General features: G+C 37.7%; 1 protein-coding gene across 2 annotated transcripts in view; it reads left to right on the forward strand.

The window, feature by feature from the left end:
• The first annotated feature begins 7,371 nt into the window (after positions 1–7,371).
• Positions 7,372–19,484, forward strand: part of EDNRA (endothelin receptor type A) — a 32,428-nt gene continuing 20,315 nt past the window's right edge. Inside the window, exons 1-3 of one of the 2 annotated variants that reach the window (XM_065688290.1) lie at positions 7,372–7,387; positions 7,467–7,629; positions 10,435–10,905. In XM_065688290.1, coding sequence (XP_065544362.1) covers positions 10,504–10,905 — 402 coding nt within the window. In that variant the 5' untranslated portion in view covers positions 7,372–7,387; positions 7,467–7,629; positions 10,435–10,503. Of the gene's footprint in view, positions 7,388–7,412; positions 7,630–10,434; positions 10,906–19,484 lie in introns of those variants that run through there. The other variant, XM_065688299.1, reaches the window with a different exon arrangement.

Consider the following 19,484-nt stretch of genomic DNA (forward strand, 5'->3'; position numbering starts at 1 on the left):
TTAAAAACTGAGAGATAGTGGTTCTTGTTACCTAAAATATTTATCTAATTACAACAATAGTTTGCTTTTGGCTATATTCATAAGAATTATCACAGAAAGCTAACATAATTATTCACCCTGCTGTTCCCAGGAATTGCATAGGTCTCAGGTTTCGATTTTTGAATCTATACAAACAGAATAGTCTTGTGTTACAGCTTGATACAAAGGACTTGTTGTAAGACTTTCTTCTGGATATTATTTTTGTTCTTATTACACTAGATTTTAACATGACAAAAATCCAGTATTATACAAACAAAGTCGTTATAATTGTAGTGGAATATCTGTCAGGAAAGGCAAACTGGTAGAAATACCTCTTGTTCCTTTTCATCGACATTTTGAAAAATCTGAAAGTACTAACTGTGACAATAAAAATAAAATTAAATAATACGCATGCGGTATTAACATGCCTGTGTATTTTAACACCATTATTAATTTATCTTTCCATAATTTCCATAATTTACTTTTATTTGAGGGGACATTGGTTAATTCATAGTAGCTTGACACATAGAAATCTGCTCAGTTTCAAGTTATTTTATAGGGCAAAGTAAGATTGCTATCAGCAGAGAAAGACGTATTTCTGTCCAAAGATAGCAGAACTGAGTTGGATCTTTTGTCTGAGATACTTGGGCTAAGACATATAAAATCACTCCTGTTTTCTCTCTGCCATGCCCTCCCTCTGTCAGGGAGCAGCAAAAGCCAGCTGCTCCCTCAGAGCTGGGAGCCAGCAGCCAAAGGAGATACCGTACACAGTAAGGCAGGGGCATTACCAGGCAAAGGCTTGCATTCCCCCATCTGCCTTTCCTCACCACACCAAACCTCAGCACTGTGATGGGGATTAAGTGTAAATTAGCAAAATTCATCCATTTTCACCATTGTTTGGTGTATGAAAAGGTGGTTGCAGTACCAGCTGTGTGAGAAACTACAGCAGATCATCAGCACTGGGTAGGACAAGGAACAGTAGAAGGAAGATGGCTGATGAACGCTGTTGTCAGCATTTGATGCCTACCAGGCATATGCAGGAGATACGAGTAGTTCTCATTAGAAAGAATACAGCAGAAGATATACGGCTCTCTATGAACAAGCTGGGCTGGAAGAATAGTAGAAGGAACCAAGGTCAGTTGGCTCCCAACCCTCTGAATCCTTAAGACAAGTTCAGATTTCCAGACAGTTCTCAAACTTAGTATCACTGAATTGTATTAACACAGCCAAGTACCAGTAAAAGCACTTCTTCCACGTAGTGTCTAACTTCAAGAAGCACAAAACAATTCCCAATGATAGAAATGGTCCCATGGCACTTTCCTTGTAAAAGAGATTTTCATGAGATTGGATTCTGTTGAATCCATCTATGGTATTTTTGTGGAAAACACCCAAAATATAATTCTGGATGTCTCTGATCAAAATGCAAGATTTCAAAATGGGTCCTTAACATCAATATGTTATTATTCATTGTGGATCTGTATAATAGACTGCTAAGAAGTTCTTGGATTCTGGTGGTTTTATATCGGCCATGCAAAATATGCTGGATTTGGTCTAATAAAATATTTAGTATGACATAGTAGATTACTGATATTTCTTTACTGAATTAAGTAAAACAAAAACCAGACAATCACAAAACATGTATTTAGGTACTGCAAGGAATGAACTTGAGGTGTTAGTGTAAGGACTTTCATTTGTCTCTTGACATTAACATTTATGGTTGTTTTTTTCTCATCTATGTAAAACAGGGTGAAAATTATGCCAACAGAAGTTCATGTCATAGCAAGGTAATAAAGGTAACTTGCTTAACAAAAACAATCACTATCTCCTTTGATCAGTTATAAGTATCACAATTTAGGTGGTTATTTGCCTCATACAAAGGCTGTGACAACACGTGACAGTTCATTGTACCAACCCATACTTATGAATCCATCATGTCTTAACCCAGTCCCTCTAAACATGGGATGGAGCCAGCTGTAGTGCTCAAACAAACAAACAGAATACTCCAATGCATAAACATAAAAATAGAAGGATCATTCTTGGATGGTTGGAAGAGTTTTATGACCAAAATCTAAAGAGCTGTCTGCTCCTTCTTTCTCAAATATTACAAACATAGAGATTTCTACTTACACGATATTAATGGGAGCCTAGCTACCTAAATGTGTGCTTTGGTTTCTAATAGAGAATGGTTTTCTAGATTGCAGAAAGGAATGGTTCAACCTTTTACAGAAACCTTGATCAATCAAAAAATCTTTATCTTAAGACTGAGTTGCAGAGTTCCTTACATCTGTAAGAACATGCAGCTCTTAGCTATCAGTTAATGATTAAGTCTGTAAATAGACCTACCTGTATCACAGTACGATATTAGGTGAAATAGTATATGCTACTCGTTAGACATTGAATAATAAAAGAACTGGACTTTACTGTATCAAAGTAAATATACAAGCAGTTTATTTCAACTTGGCTTTAGTTAGGATAATAAAAAATTAGGTAACTGAGAAACATCAGAAACAAGTGAGATGAGTCAGGGTTTTCCATGAAAAACAGCTTAACTGCAGAATAGCCAATAGAAATAATTTTAACCTTATTTAGGTTAAGAGAAAATGGCATTTTAATATCGCACTATCTTATCTAGATAATTTTATTAGTGCTTAAGATAATAAAAGAAGCATCTGGCAGTAAAACAGCATTCCTCTGTCACAGAACGTGTGTTCTGCAAATGCAGACTGAAACTTAGTTTTGTGAACTAATGTAAGTTATGAAAGATTTTCTAATCTAGTATATTCTCTTCCTGTTAGTGTTCTTTAAATTACATTTTAATTTGTATCAGTTTGTGCCCATTGTGTTCTGGCCTGTCACTGAGCACCATGGAGAAGAGTCTGGTTCTGTCTTTTTTACTGCCTTCCACTAGGTATTTCTACACATTAATAAGATCCTGTCTGCACCTTCTCTTCTCAAGGGTGAACAGCTTTTCCTCAAACAGCAGATGCTCGAGTCCCTCAGTCATCTCTCTAGCGCTTTGCTTGAATCACCCCAGGAAGACCATGTTTGTCTTGACACAGCACTACAGATGTGTCTCATTACTGCCGAGTAGAGGTGCAGGTCTACCTCCCTTAACCTGTTGGCAATATTCTGCTCAATGCAGCCATAGATCCCATTGGCCTCCTTTGCTGCTAGGGCACATGGCTGGCTCATGGCCAACTTGCTCACCAGGTAAGGTCCTTCTCTGCTATCTCCATTCCATGAGCAACCTTCTCATGAGTAGCCTCTCAGCGACATTGGCCAGCTCTGTCAGCACTAAATTCCCATCAGGTTCTATGAAGCAAGAGCTTGAAAATTAGGATTTCCATCAGTGGAAATGGAAACCAACAGCATTAACTCTCATGATAAATCTTTTCTGAAATGTTCTTCATCTATTGTATTCAGCACAGTAGAAAAATGCTCCCCAGAAGAAGCTAAAATGCTCAGTAATTGAAAGGAATTAACAACACATATCACTACTTCTCCAATCTATACTCTAAAGGTCCAGCAACCTCACTTCTTACTAAAGCTTTTCAATCATGATTCTGCAAAATTCACACACACTCAATCCACAGTTCCTGACTAATATTCCCATTTGGGGTTAAATATCTCCTTCAATTGTTCCTATATTAATTGTTGGGCACTGTGGTCTATTTTGTCCTTTAAATTTCAATCCTTTTTCCCTTTTGATTCCATCACAGCTTCAGGTTTCAACTTCCTGTAGTCCAAGGGCAGGAATATTCCAGTGATTCTATTACAAATTCCTTTCCAATTATGAGAATAAACTAATATAAAAGTATTCCGCCTATTATTCTCCTTTAATTATAAACTCATATTGTAAATTGCCAAAAACTTCCAGCAACATGAAGGAAACAAAAGAGATGGGCTGAGAAAGGGATAAAGAGAGATGGAGGTAGAAACGAGAAAGAAGAAAGGAAAGAGGGGGGAAGGAGCAAGAAGCCCTTTCCAGAAAGAGGATTTATTTGTGTTAAGCCCATGAAGAGAGTTATACATATGCCATTACTAGAGATACAATTTAAATAAAGCAGCTACTGGGAAACAGAAATATTATGCCATAGAAGTAAATAAACAGCTCAATGACACTGGAAATAATGGGCCCTGAGTTTCAATGAATGCATATCTACTAGTAGGGACTCTTTTTAACTGCGTTATTCTAAGGCCACTGCATAAATGCATCTCTTTTCAAAGAACAGCAAACCTACACAGGATAGAAATACTATCAACAGTTTTTATTATTCTGTTTTGGTTTTTTTTTTCAGTGAGGTGCAACTTCTGACTGATCCAGGGTAAGTAAAAGTTAAGAACCCTGCACACCAAATATTTTTCAAACTAGCATGTTTCTATGAAAAGTTTTGGATTTGCTGAGCTCCCTTTTATTCAAAGCAAAATTGTTCACTAGTGTACATACTGAATTCAAATCAGAACAGTTTTCCAGTATTGCAACTAAAATATCTAGATTCATTTTTACAGATTACCCAAGTGGCTCCTAAAATAGTATTTTGTATTGGTTCTTGAGAAACAAAAATTATATCAAAAATCAAGCAGAAGAAAGCAAAATAATTAGACATTTGCATATTTTTTCATTAATAACTCTTCTGATTTTATGAAAATGCTACAGATTATAAATGCATCAACTGACTGCTTATGAAAATGACAATTATAGACAATATCTGAGTTTGATTTTGGTCCTTTGAATCTCAGGAATGGAATTTAGGATGCCATTAGCTGATGAACATATATTCCTATTTCAGACCACATCTGGTAAGTGGCTTAACAGGTATTACATTCACTAAACATTCATTTCAATCAAGTTAAAATTAATTCCTCCAAACATAAGATCCTTATTATTGCCTCTAAGTATTTGCAGAAAAAGCACTACAGCTTTAGGCTAGTAACACTTGCAATAAAGTATTCTTTTCTAATACCTTGATGGCTTCAGGAAAATTCATAGCTTTACAAAATGTTGAGATTCTTCTTGAACATGACTCCAGCTGCAAAATCCAGGCATCCTTGAAACTGAAGTATAATGGGTTCTTTTGTAACAAGACTAATATGTTACCCTTACTCTGAATCCCTGAAGTTATGCAAGACAAGACAAGCAGTTTGTCAAAGACACAAATGGAAAGAGGTCAGAGGAAACACTTTCACCATGCTGAGACTGGAATTGAGAGTCCTCAGTCAAAAACTCTTCCATGAAAGAATGTACACACATATGGCAGCAGGTCTACAATGATGGAGAAAGTGTTGCTAATATTTGGAAATATCTCAGTGTAAAGAACTGTATTTTATCACTTTTCTTTGTAGCTGAGGTCAAATGCATTTGCAACTGCAGGTTTTGGATAATTCATATATGATAATTTCCTTTTCTGCGTTACTTTCTTGAACACAGTAAAAGAAAAAACACCTAGCAGGAAAAATTAAATTTAACTTTTGAACTTCAGACAAGAATTGAACTCTGTTTTACAGACTTAAAAGATTAATGACCAAATAAAGGTCAAATTAATAAATAAGCAACAACAACAATAATAAAGAGCACAGAATTGAGCACTTCAGTAATTTCTAATAGCTAATACTACTTATGTGGGTTGGCAATAACAGAAGCATTCACAGTAGTAATAAAGAGCTCTCTTTTCATATTTTGAAATAGATCTTTAACAGCATTTTTTAACAGTAAAATTGGTTATTTTATTTGATAGTAAATATAGTTATGCATGGCAGTGTCTGAATATATGATGTAAACCTTCTGAATTAATGGATTTAGGAACTGGAAAGACAAATGTGTGTTTGAATGAGAGAACATATGAGAGATTTAAGGACCACATGTGATATAGCACGCCATAAAGTGCACATGATCTTCAAGTACTCCCTTGCTAGATTTTCAATAGTTTTTCCATCAAGTTATCATGCAGATAATTTTTGACAAAGCAAATCTATAATACTACTCATCTACAACCAAATTTAAAATAACTCTTACTAATCCACTGACGATTATCAGCATTTGTTCAACTTCAGGGCAACTTGAGATTTTGAATTGCACTTTTCTATGTGATTTGCAAACAGTAGGTTTCTTGTGGTTCTCAGCCTGAACACTTACTTTCCTTCAAAGATCTTGTGTTAACTGAGAAGACTTGCTAGAAGAAATAAAGTATTGCTATTCCAGTTGATCCAGACACTGGTTTTCCCTGTTCTACATTTATCAGATGATTTCAAATCACATCTACAGAAACATTCTTTCAATTATGCAACATTCTTATATTTAAAACCAATTTCTTACATGATTTAGTGTCCGAGATTTTATTTCTGCAGGCCACTAGCATCATGTTTTCTATTGTTCTTTTCAGCCTGTTTTTATTCCTTTAGGACAATGTATTTTTCTATCATATTTAGGAAGACTGAATTTTTGTATTCAAAAAAAGCCACTATATGTTTAGAAAATAATTTCCGTGGTACAGCCAGACAGAAACTTGCCATGAAGTGAGAATCCTGAAATGATTCAACAAGGGAATCAAAATTTGTTGAACTTGCTAGCATGAAGTGATTTTGAAACTGTCTGCACTACAAGCTGCTCCATCTGGTACACTGGTATTTTTTCATCATAGAATCATTCCATAGAATCATTTTTCATTCCATAGAATGGAATGGTTTGTGTTGGAAGTGACCTTAAAGCTCACCCAGTTTCAACCCCCTGCCATGGGCAGGAATATCTTCCACTAGACCAGGCTGCTCAAAGCCCTCCCTGAGAGAAGATTACTAGTTATAAGAGAACTTCCCACTTCAGCCAAGTTTTTTTGTACCACTACCTTGACAGAACAACAGTATTAGGAAATATAGGAATGCCAGCAAATGCTACACTTTTATTATCTTTGTAAGCGCATCTATGGTCTTTAAAGCTAAGATGTATTATTTAACAAGGTGTGCCCTGGATGGACCACAGAAATTTTCACCCTAGAACAGTCCCTGTTTATGGATCCAGAAGTTTTTGAACTCTTACACACCGAGTTTTACTGATTGTCTTGGGAACATATAGTCCTGGCCAATCCCGGGGTCAATGCAAAGCAAAAGCTGTGTATTTCATCGCAAGATGTTTTTCCCTTCTCTGCTCCTGACTCCTCTGCCTTCTAGTTGATCAGACACACAACCTTCCTGAGAGCCCTCTGCGCTATTACCAGGCAGCTGCAGCAGCGGATTCCCAGGGCTTTTGCTTAGATGAGTCCAGCAAAGGAGTTCAGCTCAATTCCAGGAAGGAAACAGTTAAAGAGCACAGTGTTCCCCTGTGCCCGGGAGGCAGCCTTTGTGTTTAACATTGGCAGAGGCTCAGTTCGGGCTGGAGGTTTGTTTTAATTGGGGGAGGGGGCAGAAGAGGGGACGCGCTGACTTTTTCAGGCTGTCTCTTTCTTCTACTGATTTAGCGGAGGTGGAGATTCTCAGTCCCACCCAGTCAGACGCAGGCAGGAGGATCTGGTAAGACTATCCCAGGGAAAGCCATTCGGAGGAAATTCTCAGCAGCGGCGGCGGCAGCCACAGCATGAGCGGGAGCCGGAGCCGGGGCCAGGCGGCGGAGGCGCGGCAGGGGTGAGTGCGGGGCTCCTGCCGGCGGGGCCGCGGCCCTTCTCGGGGAGAGCCCGGCCCGGAGCTGCGGGGCGCTCCCAGCCCTTCTCCACAGCGCTTCACGTAACCATTAGATGACGATGGTGCACCGCTGTGTGACTGAGTGTGAGTGGGAGAGCAAGAGACAGGCACAAGGCAGCTCGGGATAACTATTATTAAACAAAGTTAAATAGTGCCGTAGAACTTGTCAGACGCTCTGCACAGGCTGCAGGGAGGTAGCGCTCCTCTGCCCATGCACGTTGGGGTTGATGTGTGATAGCGGTACAAGAGGGGAATGGTTTCTTCTGTGGCAGAGGCAGAAACAGGAGGCGATGACCCCGAGAGCAAAGCGCGCTTACAGCCGGAGAAATGTCTTGCCGGCGGTATTCCCCTCGGTGCTTTCGTGCCCTGGTTAAGTTTATTCGCTCCTATTCTCGTCAGATGCTTTGGGGAAGATTAATCACTGTTAACCTTTTAGCTCGTCTTTAATATCTGGAGCAGCTTAACTTCCGGTAGTACGGTCTTTTCTCCTGAACCTCGACATGGGAATTTTTCCGGCTCGATGCCCAGGGCGAGTTTTGACCGAAGAAGTTTTGCCCTCTGCTTCTGCAGGGCTGCTGGGGCACAGGCAGAGCTCATGCATGTGGCCACCCGAACGCACCAACCTCACCCCCCCAGGTATTCAGATCACATGTGAAGAATACCAGACAGTCTTACTACAAAATGCATTACAGATGCTAGTCTGTTTCTTACAACCAGCAGCTTGCATTTTATGTTTTGTAACAATGCAAGTACTTCTAAAATATGCACAGAGCAATGAAGGACTGTAAGGAATCCGTAAGAAAATATCCTCAGAAAGTATTATATTAGAAATTTTCTAGTTTTGCTTCGTATGCAGAAGTTTCTTCCAAGAGAGGGAAGAGATGGTAACTGGTAATTTTGTTCACAGCTTTGCATGCTGGTTGCATGATTGCTGTGCTACCACCATGTTCATATGATATATATATCAAAGTTTTACAAGAAAATGTCATTAATTAAGGAGGATACTAATACAACATCTAAAACATAGGGCTGTGGGTTCTTAGCTACATCACATTTACTTGGACAAGTATGAACTTGGAAAAGTCATTTAAGTCATTAGCGATTCAGTTTTTCTATTTGCGAACTGAGAAACCATAGTCATAGTAAATAATAAAAGTATTAATGTTTGCCTGAAAACAGTTACAGTCACATGTGCCTGTTGTCTCTGATGTGTTTTAGGAACCTGAAGTGAAAGCACTTAGATCATGCAAACTGTTGCTAACTGCCCTGAGATACCATCGTAACCAGCATTTCATAAACAGGGATTTGCTACTAAATTTAAAATCGAGTGCACAGGAGCTCACAGTTGGTCAGATCCTCATCTCAAATACACCAGTATGACAGACTGTAAGCATGGGTCCCTGATCTGTAAGGGAGAGCACTCAGGTTAACTCTCCATTTGCTGCTGTATGTAGGTACGCACACACTTCTACAGACGACACACAACAGGAGCGGGTAATAGTAGTAAATATTTATACTGTGGCTGCCTGCAGAAGTCCTATCAGTAAACTGTCTCCCACATTCTTTCTCTGGTAAATTTCTTGCTATAAACTCCGACTTAATAGCCCCGAAGGGAATGAAACAAGGATTCATTTATTTAAAAGGATCCTGCCAAATCCTTTATGTGAATCCCTAGAAATTAGAGTCATAAATACTTTATTTTCTACTCTTCTCCTGAAAAAATGGCAGCACTTAGTCTTGTTTTGCAGATACAAGCCATGTAAAATAATCTTTTATCTTAAATTAAATTGAGGCTTGAAGGGAATGGACTTGAGTGGCCTCTTCAGTTCCACTGGTATCTGTATCCCTGTGGCAGGGACCCAGTTGTGGTGGTTACACACAGGCTTACTGGACAGAATGCTGTGATGCTTCCTTTCTTACATGGAAAAGTCACGAGTTGTTGCTTAGAATACTAAACCAAATGTTTTTTATCTGTAAAAGAGCTTAAATAGTTATCATTAGCTTTGTGGTGGCTAGTACTGAATATGAGTTGCAATGACATCCAGGAACCAAGCGACACATACAGTTTGAAGGGCTTTTCCTAGCCAGAGGTCTACCCTGAGACTGTAAAAGTTTTCCTCCTGATATTTAGGGACTTTGGATCTAGTCCAGAATTTGATTTGAAATATACGTATTTTTGGTCTTCATTTGAGATCCAGGTAATTATAAAGTCAGAGCAAAATACAGAACCTCATTGTGGCAAATTATCAAAATAGAGAATTAACAGATTTACTGCCTTTAATTATTAACACAGTACTGTTCCTTTATCAAAGGAAAAACAGTAACTTTTAATTTCAGGTAAAATATCATTCAGCAGTCTCCAAGGCCTCTCTTTGTTGGCACACTTTTCTGGCAAGACTGTTGTCCTGGGTTCAGCTTAAACCACAACAACCATCTTTTAAGCCATGACTTTTATTCACCGTTTTTCTCCCATTCATATACAAATTCTGTCTCAAATTAACAGGGTTTTGTGGGTTCTAATTTGTATAAACTGTCAATTCTGGAAATTTTTTCTGTGTGCCTTTAGTCAGACTGTTAATGTGGGTCGTCTACGTTTCAGAGTAGCTCAGTAGTTATAAACATACATGCTGCAGACTGTACATCCAAATACGCTTCTTAAGTGAGAATCAGGGTGTGCTAGTCTGCCTGTTGTATTGATTCTGTGTTTGTTTCTTCTTTTTTGTTTTTGCATATTGATTCTCTCTGCAGGTGAAGAAGTACCTCACTGAAACACTGAATCCCCACTGTCTCACTGAATTGCTTTCTTGGGACTTAAGAATGGAAGCCTTGTGTTTAAGAGTTTCTTTGCTGCTGCTGGTTCCAGGATTTGTCCTCGGTGACAGCTCTGCCAGATATGCTGCCAATCGGAGTGACTTGGGACACCACCTTTCCACTTTCTCAGGCATCGAATCCAGCATACTCCTCACCACCAGACAGCCCCTGGTGTCCAACCAAACTGTCAAATGCTCCCAGCAGACAAAGATTGCTGAAACTTTTAAATACATAAACACGGTGGTATCTTGTGCTATTTTCATCGTTGGAATGGTTGGGAATGCAACTCTGCTGAGGATCATTTACCAGAACAAGTGTATGAGGAATGGCCCGAATGCACTGATAGCCAGTCTGGCTCTAGGAGACCTTATCTATATTGTCATTGATATTCCTATCATTGTGTACAAGGTAGGATACAACATCAGTACATTCTGATTGCGGTTTTCTTACAAGTGCACTGTCCTCTGTGGTTACTTCTTTGTCTAAGTAGTGCTTTTTTGTCAATGAGTAGTCCACTTAAGGAAAAATACAACTTCTTTCTGTTTTGCAACAAAAACATTGCTCTCAAGTCTCACCTTCCTTTTAAAGATAATGAAGCTCTTAGCTCTTAACCAAAGCTTGGCCTTGGGCATTTCACAGGAACTCTTCCTTTATTATAGCTACTATAGCTAGCAAAGGAATTTATGGGGGAAGACTTTATAAACTGTTCTCCCCCTTGATGGACATACAGCATTGGACTAGTTGCTATTTTTGGAATATCCTATCCTTACTTTATGTTTTTACAGAAAATACTCTCTAATCTGCAGGCTTCATATTACAACTCTGCAGACGGAGATTATGTCGGTTGAGCATTAAGGTTTTAATTTGATATTTATTACTAGCAGATGCTCAAAATTACTCCAGAGTTAGTAAAATCAATTATATCACAGAATATTTTTGAAATACTAAATTTCATCTGACTTTGTCAAAGTATAAAAAGGATCCTCAGCAATTATTTAATCTGGTGTAAAGTTATCCTGTCCCGGTTTTGTTATTTTCCATCTTAATTAAACAAAGCCATAAAGCATTTCTGATGCAATATATGTTCATATGCATGATACCAGGACAGGCTTGAATAAACAGAACTGAGTCCTTTTTTAATATATCTCACTGATGTTAACTTAACTTAGAAAGATATTTGTGTGCTTCTGTCTGTGACTGCAGATTATATAGAGGTGCATAGCTGATGGGATAATTTTTGTCTTCTCCCTAAATCTTAAGGTGTTTCTGTTAGTAAATAAAACATTAAGTAATATAACGAAAAAGAACCATTCCTCACAATTTTGGCCCTCAAAGATTCTAGAGACTTAACTTGCATTTACATGTGTTTTAAACAAAATATTTTAATGCATAACTTTATCATAACTGCTGTTCCGTGGTTTCAAAATGGATTTGAAAAGTAAAGGAATCATAACTATTAGGATCATAACTATTGATCTGCATTATAACACAGGTATTGATAGGACAAGATTATAAAAATTTGAATTCATTAATGGATCAAAAATATGTATACGTGCATACATTAAATTTGTACAGAGGCATGTTATCTGTTGTAAAATGCAGTATCTAGTTCTGATCTTCTAGCATAAATTACAGATAAGTATTTTAACTTTATCTGGTTATAATATATGAATTTGAAACTAGGACAAAGACTGTTAATAATAATGCATGTGACTTAATAGAAATTCTTGTTTCTACTTTTCAATATTCCACCAGTTTGTTGATAAGATAGCAGGTGTCTGTGGAGTATTTTGGATAAACAAATTGAGAAAGATTAGCCTCTGATGTGAGATTCACCTGTGTTCCATAGCTGTATGGATGCCTAATGTGGCATGAGATCAGGGTTCTGCATGTCTTCATTACTCTTGGCAAACTGGACTTGTAGTTGGACTGCATCTTCCATCATGCATTACAGTTTCCTCCCAGGTAAATTACCCTGATGTCTTTATGGATAATTGCTAAGGCAGTGTTCTTAATTCTTGTAGTATTTCTGATAAGAAACTTTAAGGAAAAATGGTATGTGCTTTTTTTCAGAGCTGAGTTTGGGAACGAGCACGTATTTTTATTACACAGTTTTTCCTAGACTTCCAAAAGCTCGGCTGCTTCTTCAGAAAGAGAAATGGAAATCTGGAATTAATTTTGCCTTTCGAAATTGCCTTTTGATGGTCTTCTGAAAATTCTTTAGAAGTTTTGTTAAAAGTAGCAATATTTTTTACATTCCTTTTATTACTCTGCAGTACATTTTTTCCATTAATGTCAACTCCCACACATAAGAAGATAGAATTATGGTTGTAAATATGATTTTAATTCTATCTTTAGTAATCTTTTGAGTGATTTAACCTCCAATATAAATTACTTCAAAGTTATATACAACTGTTTTGTTGTATAAGGTTGGCTGCTCGTGTTCTGATACAGGGGAGCATTTATAAGGGAACTCTAGTACTTCTGATAAGAAATTCTATTATTATTGATAGTATTTTTCATATAAACTATTCAATAATGTGTCTGTTCACTTTAGGAGTTGATTTTAAAGTTCATTAAATAGCATTTCGGTTTGTGCTACGAGGGATCCAAAAATCTGTGGCACTATTTAACTTCTCTTGAGTGACATTATGAAGGGTGGCCACTTGAAATATCAGAGTTTGAAAGTGGAAGTGATAGTCTTCTCAGGAAAGAAATTAAAGTGATTTTATTTTTGTTTAAAAGCTTAAATTTTAAATTATTTTATACACTTAGTTCCGAACTTTAAAGATTCTTCTAGCTTTAGAGTCGACCTCATATGGAACCATGTATTAGTATTCTATATAAACAAATGGAGTGAAACACTGAATAGCTTATAGATCAGACCTCCATTTCAGTCAGTTCTGAAATCAGAATTAGAGTACAAAGAATTCATCTGTGTATTAAAATAACCAATGGTACTGTACTAAGATGGCCACAGTGTTTTAGAACAAAACGTGTAATACTATATAATTATAATCCTATATGAGAAATAGGTGTAATCGCTTTCCTGAAATATAACAAAAAAGATATGAAAGACAAGTAGGTAATGATATTCAAAGGCATTTTACAAATCCTTAGAAAGAAGCAGCTATAAGATTATAGCAATTGAAAATATAAGGTCCCAGGAGAATTGAGCGCACCACTCTGTTATGTATTTACACAATTAAGAAGGATGTGATGCTGGGAAGAAAAAAAAAATTATGTAATTTATGTCTGCTGAAAATATGGTTGAAGGTGGTTGACACTTCTTTCTTCACAGTACAGTAGGCTCAAAACTTCCCCCCTTACTTCCTCCAATTACTGTAATTATATAGTGGATTCCCCTTAGCAATTTGCTAAATGGATTGAGATGTGAGTAATATTGTAATATTCACGAGCCTCCTTTGAAGTTATTCTAGATGTAAGAAAGCCCCATAACACTTAATTACAGCTACTATATCCACGTGTAGTATCAAATCAATATAAAAAATTATTACAAATTGGGTTTTATAGAAAGAGTGCCAGTTATAAATCCACCCTTAATAAACAGAAGACAATTTCATCTTCAATCACATGTTTATTGCACTGGACCAAAATAGTTTCCTCTTTACTCAAAACACATCCATCTCAGACATTCAAGATGTCAAAGCTTTAAGCCTTCAAATCAGTAAGAACGACTTCTTTGCAGTGAAAAGAAGAATGGGAAGTAAAACTTCCATGATTTATGCTGCTACAGAGGTAGAATTAAGGCACTAAAGACAGGTTTCATACCTCCTTTTCTAGTATCAGATGGTGTAACACGTAGCTGAAATCTGCTGCATCACTGGCATTACCCATCACTGTCACATGTATTTGTGGCTAATAAGCAAAGTTTGGATGCAGTGCACAAAACATCTTCAGAGGACTGCTTTATGTAAAGAAACTGGGCAGTTTTCTAAGGCTATACCGCAGCAGAATATCTAAGGCTAGACAGCAGCAGAATAGCCATAGCACCTCTATCACCTTAGTAGCACTAAAGCTCTGGAAAGCCCTTAGGGCTGCTGCTGTCACTCTAAAGTTTAGCAAAGCAGTAAGGAGAACAACAGATGCTCTCTACAGAAAAAGCTGTCCATAGCTCTTTTCTGAGGTCATGGCACCAGAAACATGCTAAGCCAAGGCTCCCATCACTGGAATGTCAAAATTTGGTTTTATTATGCTATTGGGAAGTCCTGAGCTTTATGCAATTTAGAGAAAAATGTTTGAATGAGGTCTATTGAAAACTGACTTACATAGGATTGGCAAATTATATTGCCTTGCATCTTAATATGCTTAAGTCCTTAAACAGTTTATAATGAAGTAGATGAAGCAAATTAGTCTGCTTTCCAACCTATTTCTTTAAATGTAAACAATCAACATTTTCCTAATTATTTTACTGGTGTGTAGTAAAAGACATCTAACCATAAAAAAGTGGTTAATCTTGAACGGCTCAAACAGCTAAAGAACATAATGTTTTATTTAGTAAACTAAGCCTTTTTGTTAGTAAATTGATACTCATGTTTAGTTGCAGCAGTATCTAAATCTGAGTAGCCCACCTAGAGTATTATGAGTCTAAATATAAAAGGTAGCTGGTAGTAAGCAAGCATTTTCAGCCATATTATCTTCTGTAAAGGAAGATTTAGGGAGGCCTTTCTAGTCATAGATGTTTTTCAACATCAGAGCTCATGTATAAGTGTTAGACTAATCAGTTTTTTTTTTAATCACAAATTCTGTGGCATATCTCATTACCTTTACTGACAGAATTTAATATTATACACAAGCAGGGATGGTAATTAAACACATTGGGACTGATCCTGTGGGCTAATAGAGCAAGTGACATCCGGAGGAGTTACAGTTTTGTGCCAAAGGAATATGAAGCCAAGCCCACATAAGGTTAGGTGTACTTGGGAAAGAAACACTGCTTTACAAACAAAATTTGTCATATGTGCATCATATAGTTCTCAACAAAGTACCAATACCAGGAAATTCTGAGGCTACCAGCTTAACCACTGCATTCTGGCTTTCAGTGAATTCTTTCCAGTGGTTCCAAGAAGCAATGTAGTGATAGCCCAGTGTGATGCAGAAATCCATGTAACTTGCTCTGAATATGCCTTTACTTGGGTGTGTGTTTCCGTATAGTCGTCAGACATGAAATAAATCTAGAGATAGCATAAGAATTGATTGCTGAGTCTTGAAGACAGAAGTTACACAAAATGGAACAGAGAAGTCCATCAGGAATATGTTCTCTCCTTTACGGAATACAGCTTCCTAGCAGAAAGTGTTTAATGTACACACCAAGGTAGCAGCTAAGGAAGACGTTTTATATTCTTGGTCCTAGTTCAAGATCCATTCTATTTTTAACTAATGGCAGTACTTTGGGTGGGTGGAATGCATGTTCCTTTCAATGAACAGGCAGCTCCTCCCTCATCTTCAATTTAACATCTTATGCCTGCCTTGCTGGTTCTGTGGATCTGTAGTACTGTACAGTATTTAGAGACTCTATGTTTAACAGAATGTTTTAGTATATTCACTCTATTTTTCAGTCAGCTAAACTCTACAGATAACAAGGCATTGTTTTGATTGGAAACATACAGGGTTTACAGTTCTGCAGTAATTTGTTACCAATCCTGTCACTCTCTTTAGCGGCACACAAAAGACAACACAGCTGGAGCAATAATAAAAGCAATATTTTGCCCTGGGATTGAAAAAATTCCTTTCAACAAATCCCCATGCACATAAGCACACCTTGCAGCTCATTTTCCTGAAGAACAGCAGCACAGCTTGACAAATGGTCTTACCTAAAAGGATGGCAAGTTAGCCAATACCATGGAACAAAAAAAAAAGGAAACTAACCCTACTTTGTAAACAGCAAAAATGCCAAAGAGGGGATGCCTAGAGTTGTTAGGAATGCTTTACTACTAAGTAGATTTTTGTAATAAATATGTTTTAACAAAAACGTAAAACTTAGGATTTATTTCTTTGCCAGTTAGTTGAGACAGAATGTTCTGCTTCAAAACCAGGGCACTTGTTCTCTTACTTTTCAGGATCTTTTGAAATATAATCTTATTTTCTCTTGTGTGAGAACTATACGTTCCCTTCCATAGCTGCCTAAGCAGGGGAAAAAGACTGCAGGCATTCCATGAAATGGCATGAAGCCCTCTGCTACCTCCACCTTTACTTAGCTGGGCAAGATGAGCAAATTAGCAGAAAATGCTGTGGTAGTGCAATTCAGAGGAAAAAATGTCTTTGATGGTTCTTATGCATCCCCACATAACCTTTATTCCTTACAGGAAAAAAATGCCAAAGTCAGTCTTTTATCCACCCAAAGTGGAAAAAAGGACAGTTCTTGGTGGTAGCAAAATTAGAAATTTATTTCCTGCAAACAGTTGAAGAGAAGCAGTGTGCCTTCTCTGCCGTGGCAGTATTGTGAATCTAAGTATAAGGAAGAAGACAAGTGATACCAAAGTTAGCAGAAGCTCTAACTATCGTATCATGATGATATACTTAATATCAGTCTTGTGGCCTGCATTATAAAGGTTAGCCTTGGTCTTCATTTTCCTCTTCTCACCATCCTTCCCAAAGCTGACGCTTTTCACTTCCAGCAGTGGGAAGAGAAGGAATACCCTGAGACAGGCTGTGTTCTCTCCCCTTCAACTTTACAGCTTTCCCTCTTTCCAGAAAAGACATGGAGCACAGCTGAGTTACATATGTGGGATGTGCAACAGTTCCAAGCAAGAAGTGGATGAGGATTGTCCTGTAATGCAATTCTCTCTTGGGTATTTGGGTTGCAGGAAGAAGATAAAGGCTTCAGAACATTCTTGTCTTATGAAGTTCCATGGAAACAGAAGGGTCCCACCTGAGTCACTGAATCAAAAAACAAGCAGGACACTCAATCCACTCATCTTCCTAACTAAGCAGTGCTACAGATCAGGAAGAACGCCTCAGTTAGAACCATCATCTTTTGTCACTTAATGCAGTCAGCTCAGTGGTATAGACCTTGGACACTTCTGTGTTCATTCAGATTTCACCTGGATTCCAACCAAAACACCATATTTGGCCCATGCCTTGTAGCATACAAGGGCATATGTAACTGTGGAACATAATTTAAGACAGAGCTTTACCAAGACAGCTCAATGTCTTCTAGAGGAAGCCAGCCTTAAAAAAAAGGAAAAAAAACAAAACCCAAAAAGCCAAACCAAAACCCCACCCTAACAAAATGTGCTGATCTGATGAAATCAGAGGAATTTCTTTTGTCTTTCATTCTGGGCTATGTTGCAAGGAAAGAAAATCAGCCTGGAATACACTGGTGTTGTAACTTCTACTCCACAGTTAGGAGCTGCTGGTCAGTTATACAACTAGACATTATCTGTACAAACAGAAATCTGCTGGTTTGGACCCTTTTTCTCCATTATTGCACAAGTGTAACAGAAGTCATGGAATAAAGAAGGTATTTCTATTTGCCCTGCTGAAGATGAAGCAGAAACTGACTGCCAGACTTGTGCCAGAATTGTTCCAGCAGTACCATTAAACATTTAAAATGAGTATCCTACATGGGGGTGGCATGAGGACAAGCACTATCTGTACAAAACACAATTCAGTTTCTGGGAAGCAGATCTAGGAAGAGAAGGGCTCTAGAGCACTAGGATACAACCAGAGCAGGAAAGGACAAGTATGACTTTTGCTTTCATCCTCAATTCCACGTGGCAGAGAGAGAGGACCTCCTGACTTATAGTTGTTGAACTAAAGTGGTTTTTATGGAGCAGGTCAGAGCCTGTTAACAACCAGCACCTAACCCAGTCCATCTATTTTGAGCTGAGTTCTAGGGTCATCATCTGCCTATAAACAGATAAACACTGTGGATACACATAAGCACATACTGATCAGTGGATACTTATGGTTGGATTGTAACATTCTCTCTTTTAGACTATATATAAATTGCTTGGGATGCACAGAGGGACTTAATGTTTTGTACATCAGCTAGCATACTAATGGGGGTTAGAAAATAGCAACAGCAGTAGAACAAAATCAACGGAATGACATTTAAAAATCATTGCAAAGGAATGTTCTCAGTGCTGCTGTCTTGTTTGCTTCAAGCTGCAACGTCAGGGCAGAGAGCCCATATAAAGCAGCAGAGAAGGGGGGATGCTCAAGGAAGCTGTGGCTGTCTGGTCACTTTGCTGAGGTTTTTTAAGACCAACAGCAGAACCTTGAAATCTTGTTTTTTTGATTTCATTGTAAAAGTACACTGTTGACTACACTCTTTCCTCACTCAGGAATTGCACCACAGCTGAGCTGTATGAAATGCTCTCAAATTGCAAACTGCACAAGGAGAAAAATGCATTTCTTTTGCCACATGTCTTATTTTGAAACCTCAAAGATTTTGTGAGTGGGTTTGCAAAAGCACAACTGTGATCCAGTTGGGGTAATCAGCCTGACTCTTCCTGTCCTTGTGACTTGAGAGAAAATGTAATCTGCTAAAATATTATACTCATTCTGTTTGAATATTAAAACACGCAAAAGCACTGGAAGAGCAGAGCTAGTAGTCCCAGTCCTTATATTGTGTCTAAGTAACTCAGGACTAATTAAATTAAATTTCTGGGCCCATTTTTAAATACAAAATAAATGTGTTATTTCTCTCTGAAGTTTTTGTACTAAAAAAATTGCCAACTAAAAAGATCTACTGAAGAGAAAACTGGCACCTGATCCAAGGGGAAGTAATGAGTGCATAACTGATGTGGAATGATAATGGAGTATACCCATGGAAATGATTGCAAAGTTAATCTTAGAAATCAAATAACTTAATTACAACCCCAGTAATTTTTATTAAAATCAACTTGAAAAGAATGTAATGATTTGGTACTGATGTTACTTCAATTAGTGGAAAAGTGTAAGAAACAAAAGGAATAAAATACTTTTAATCTTAAAAAAGGAGAACTTCCTGGGGTTTGGGG

Source organism: Lathamus discolor, chromosome 1 (genome assembly GCF_037157495.1).
Source record: "Lathamus discolor isolate bLatDis1 chromosome 1, bLatDis1.hap1, whole genome shotgun sequence".
NCBI lineage: Eukaryota > Metazoa > Chordata > Aves > Psittaciformes > Psittacidae > Lathamus > Lathamus discolor.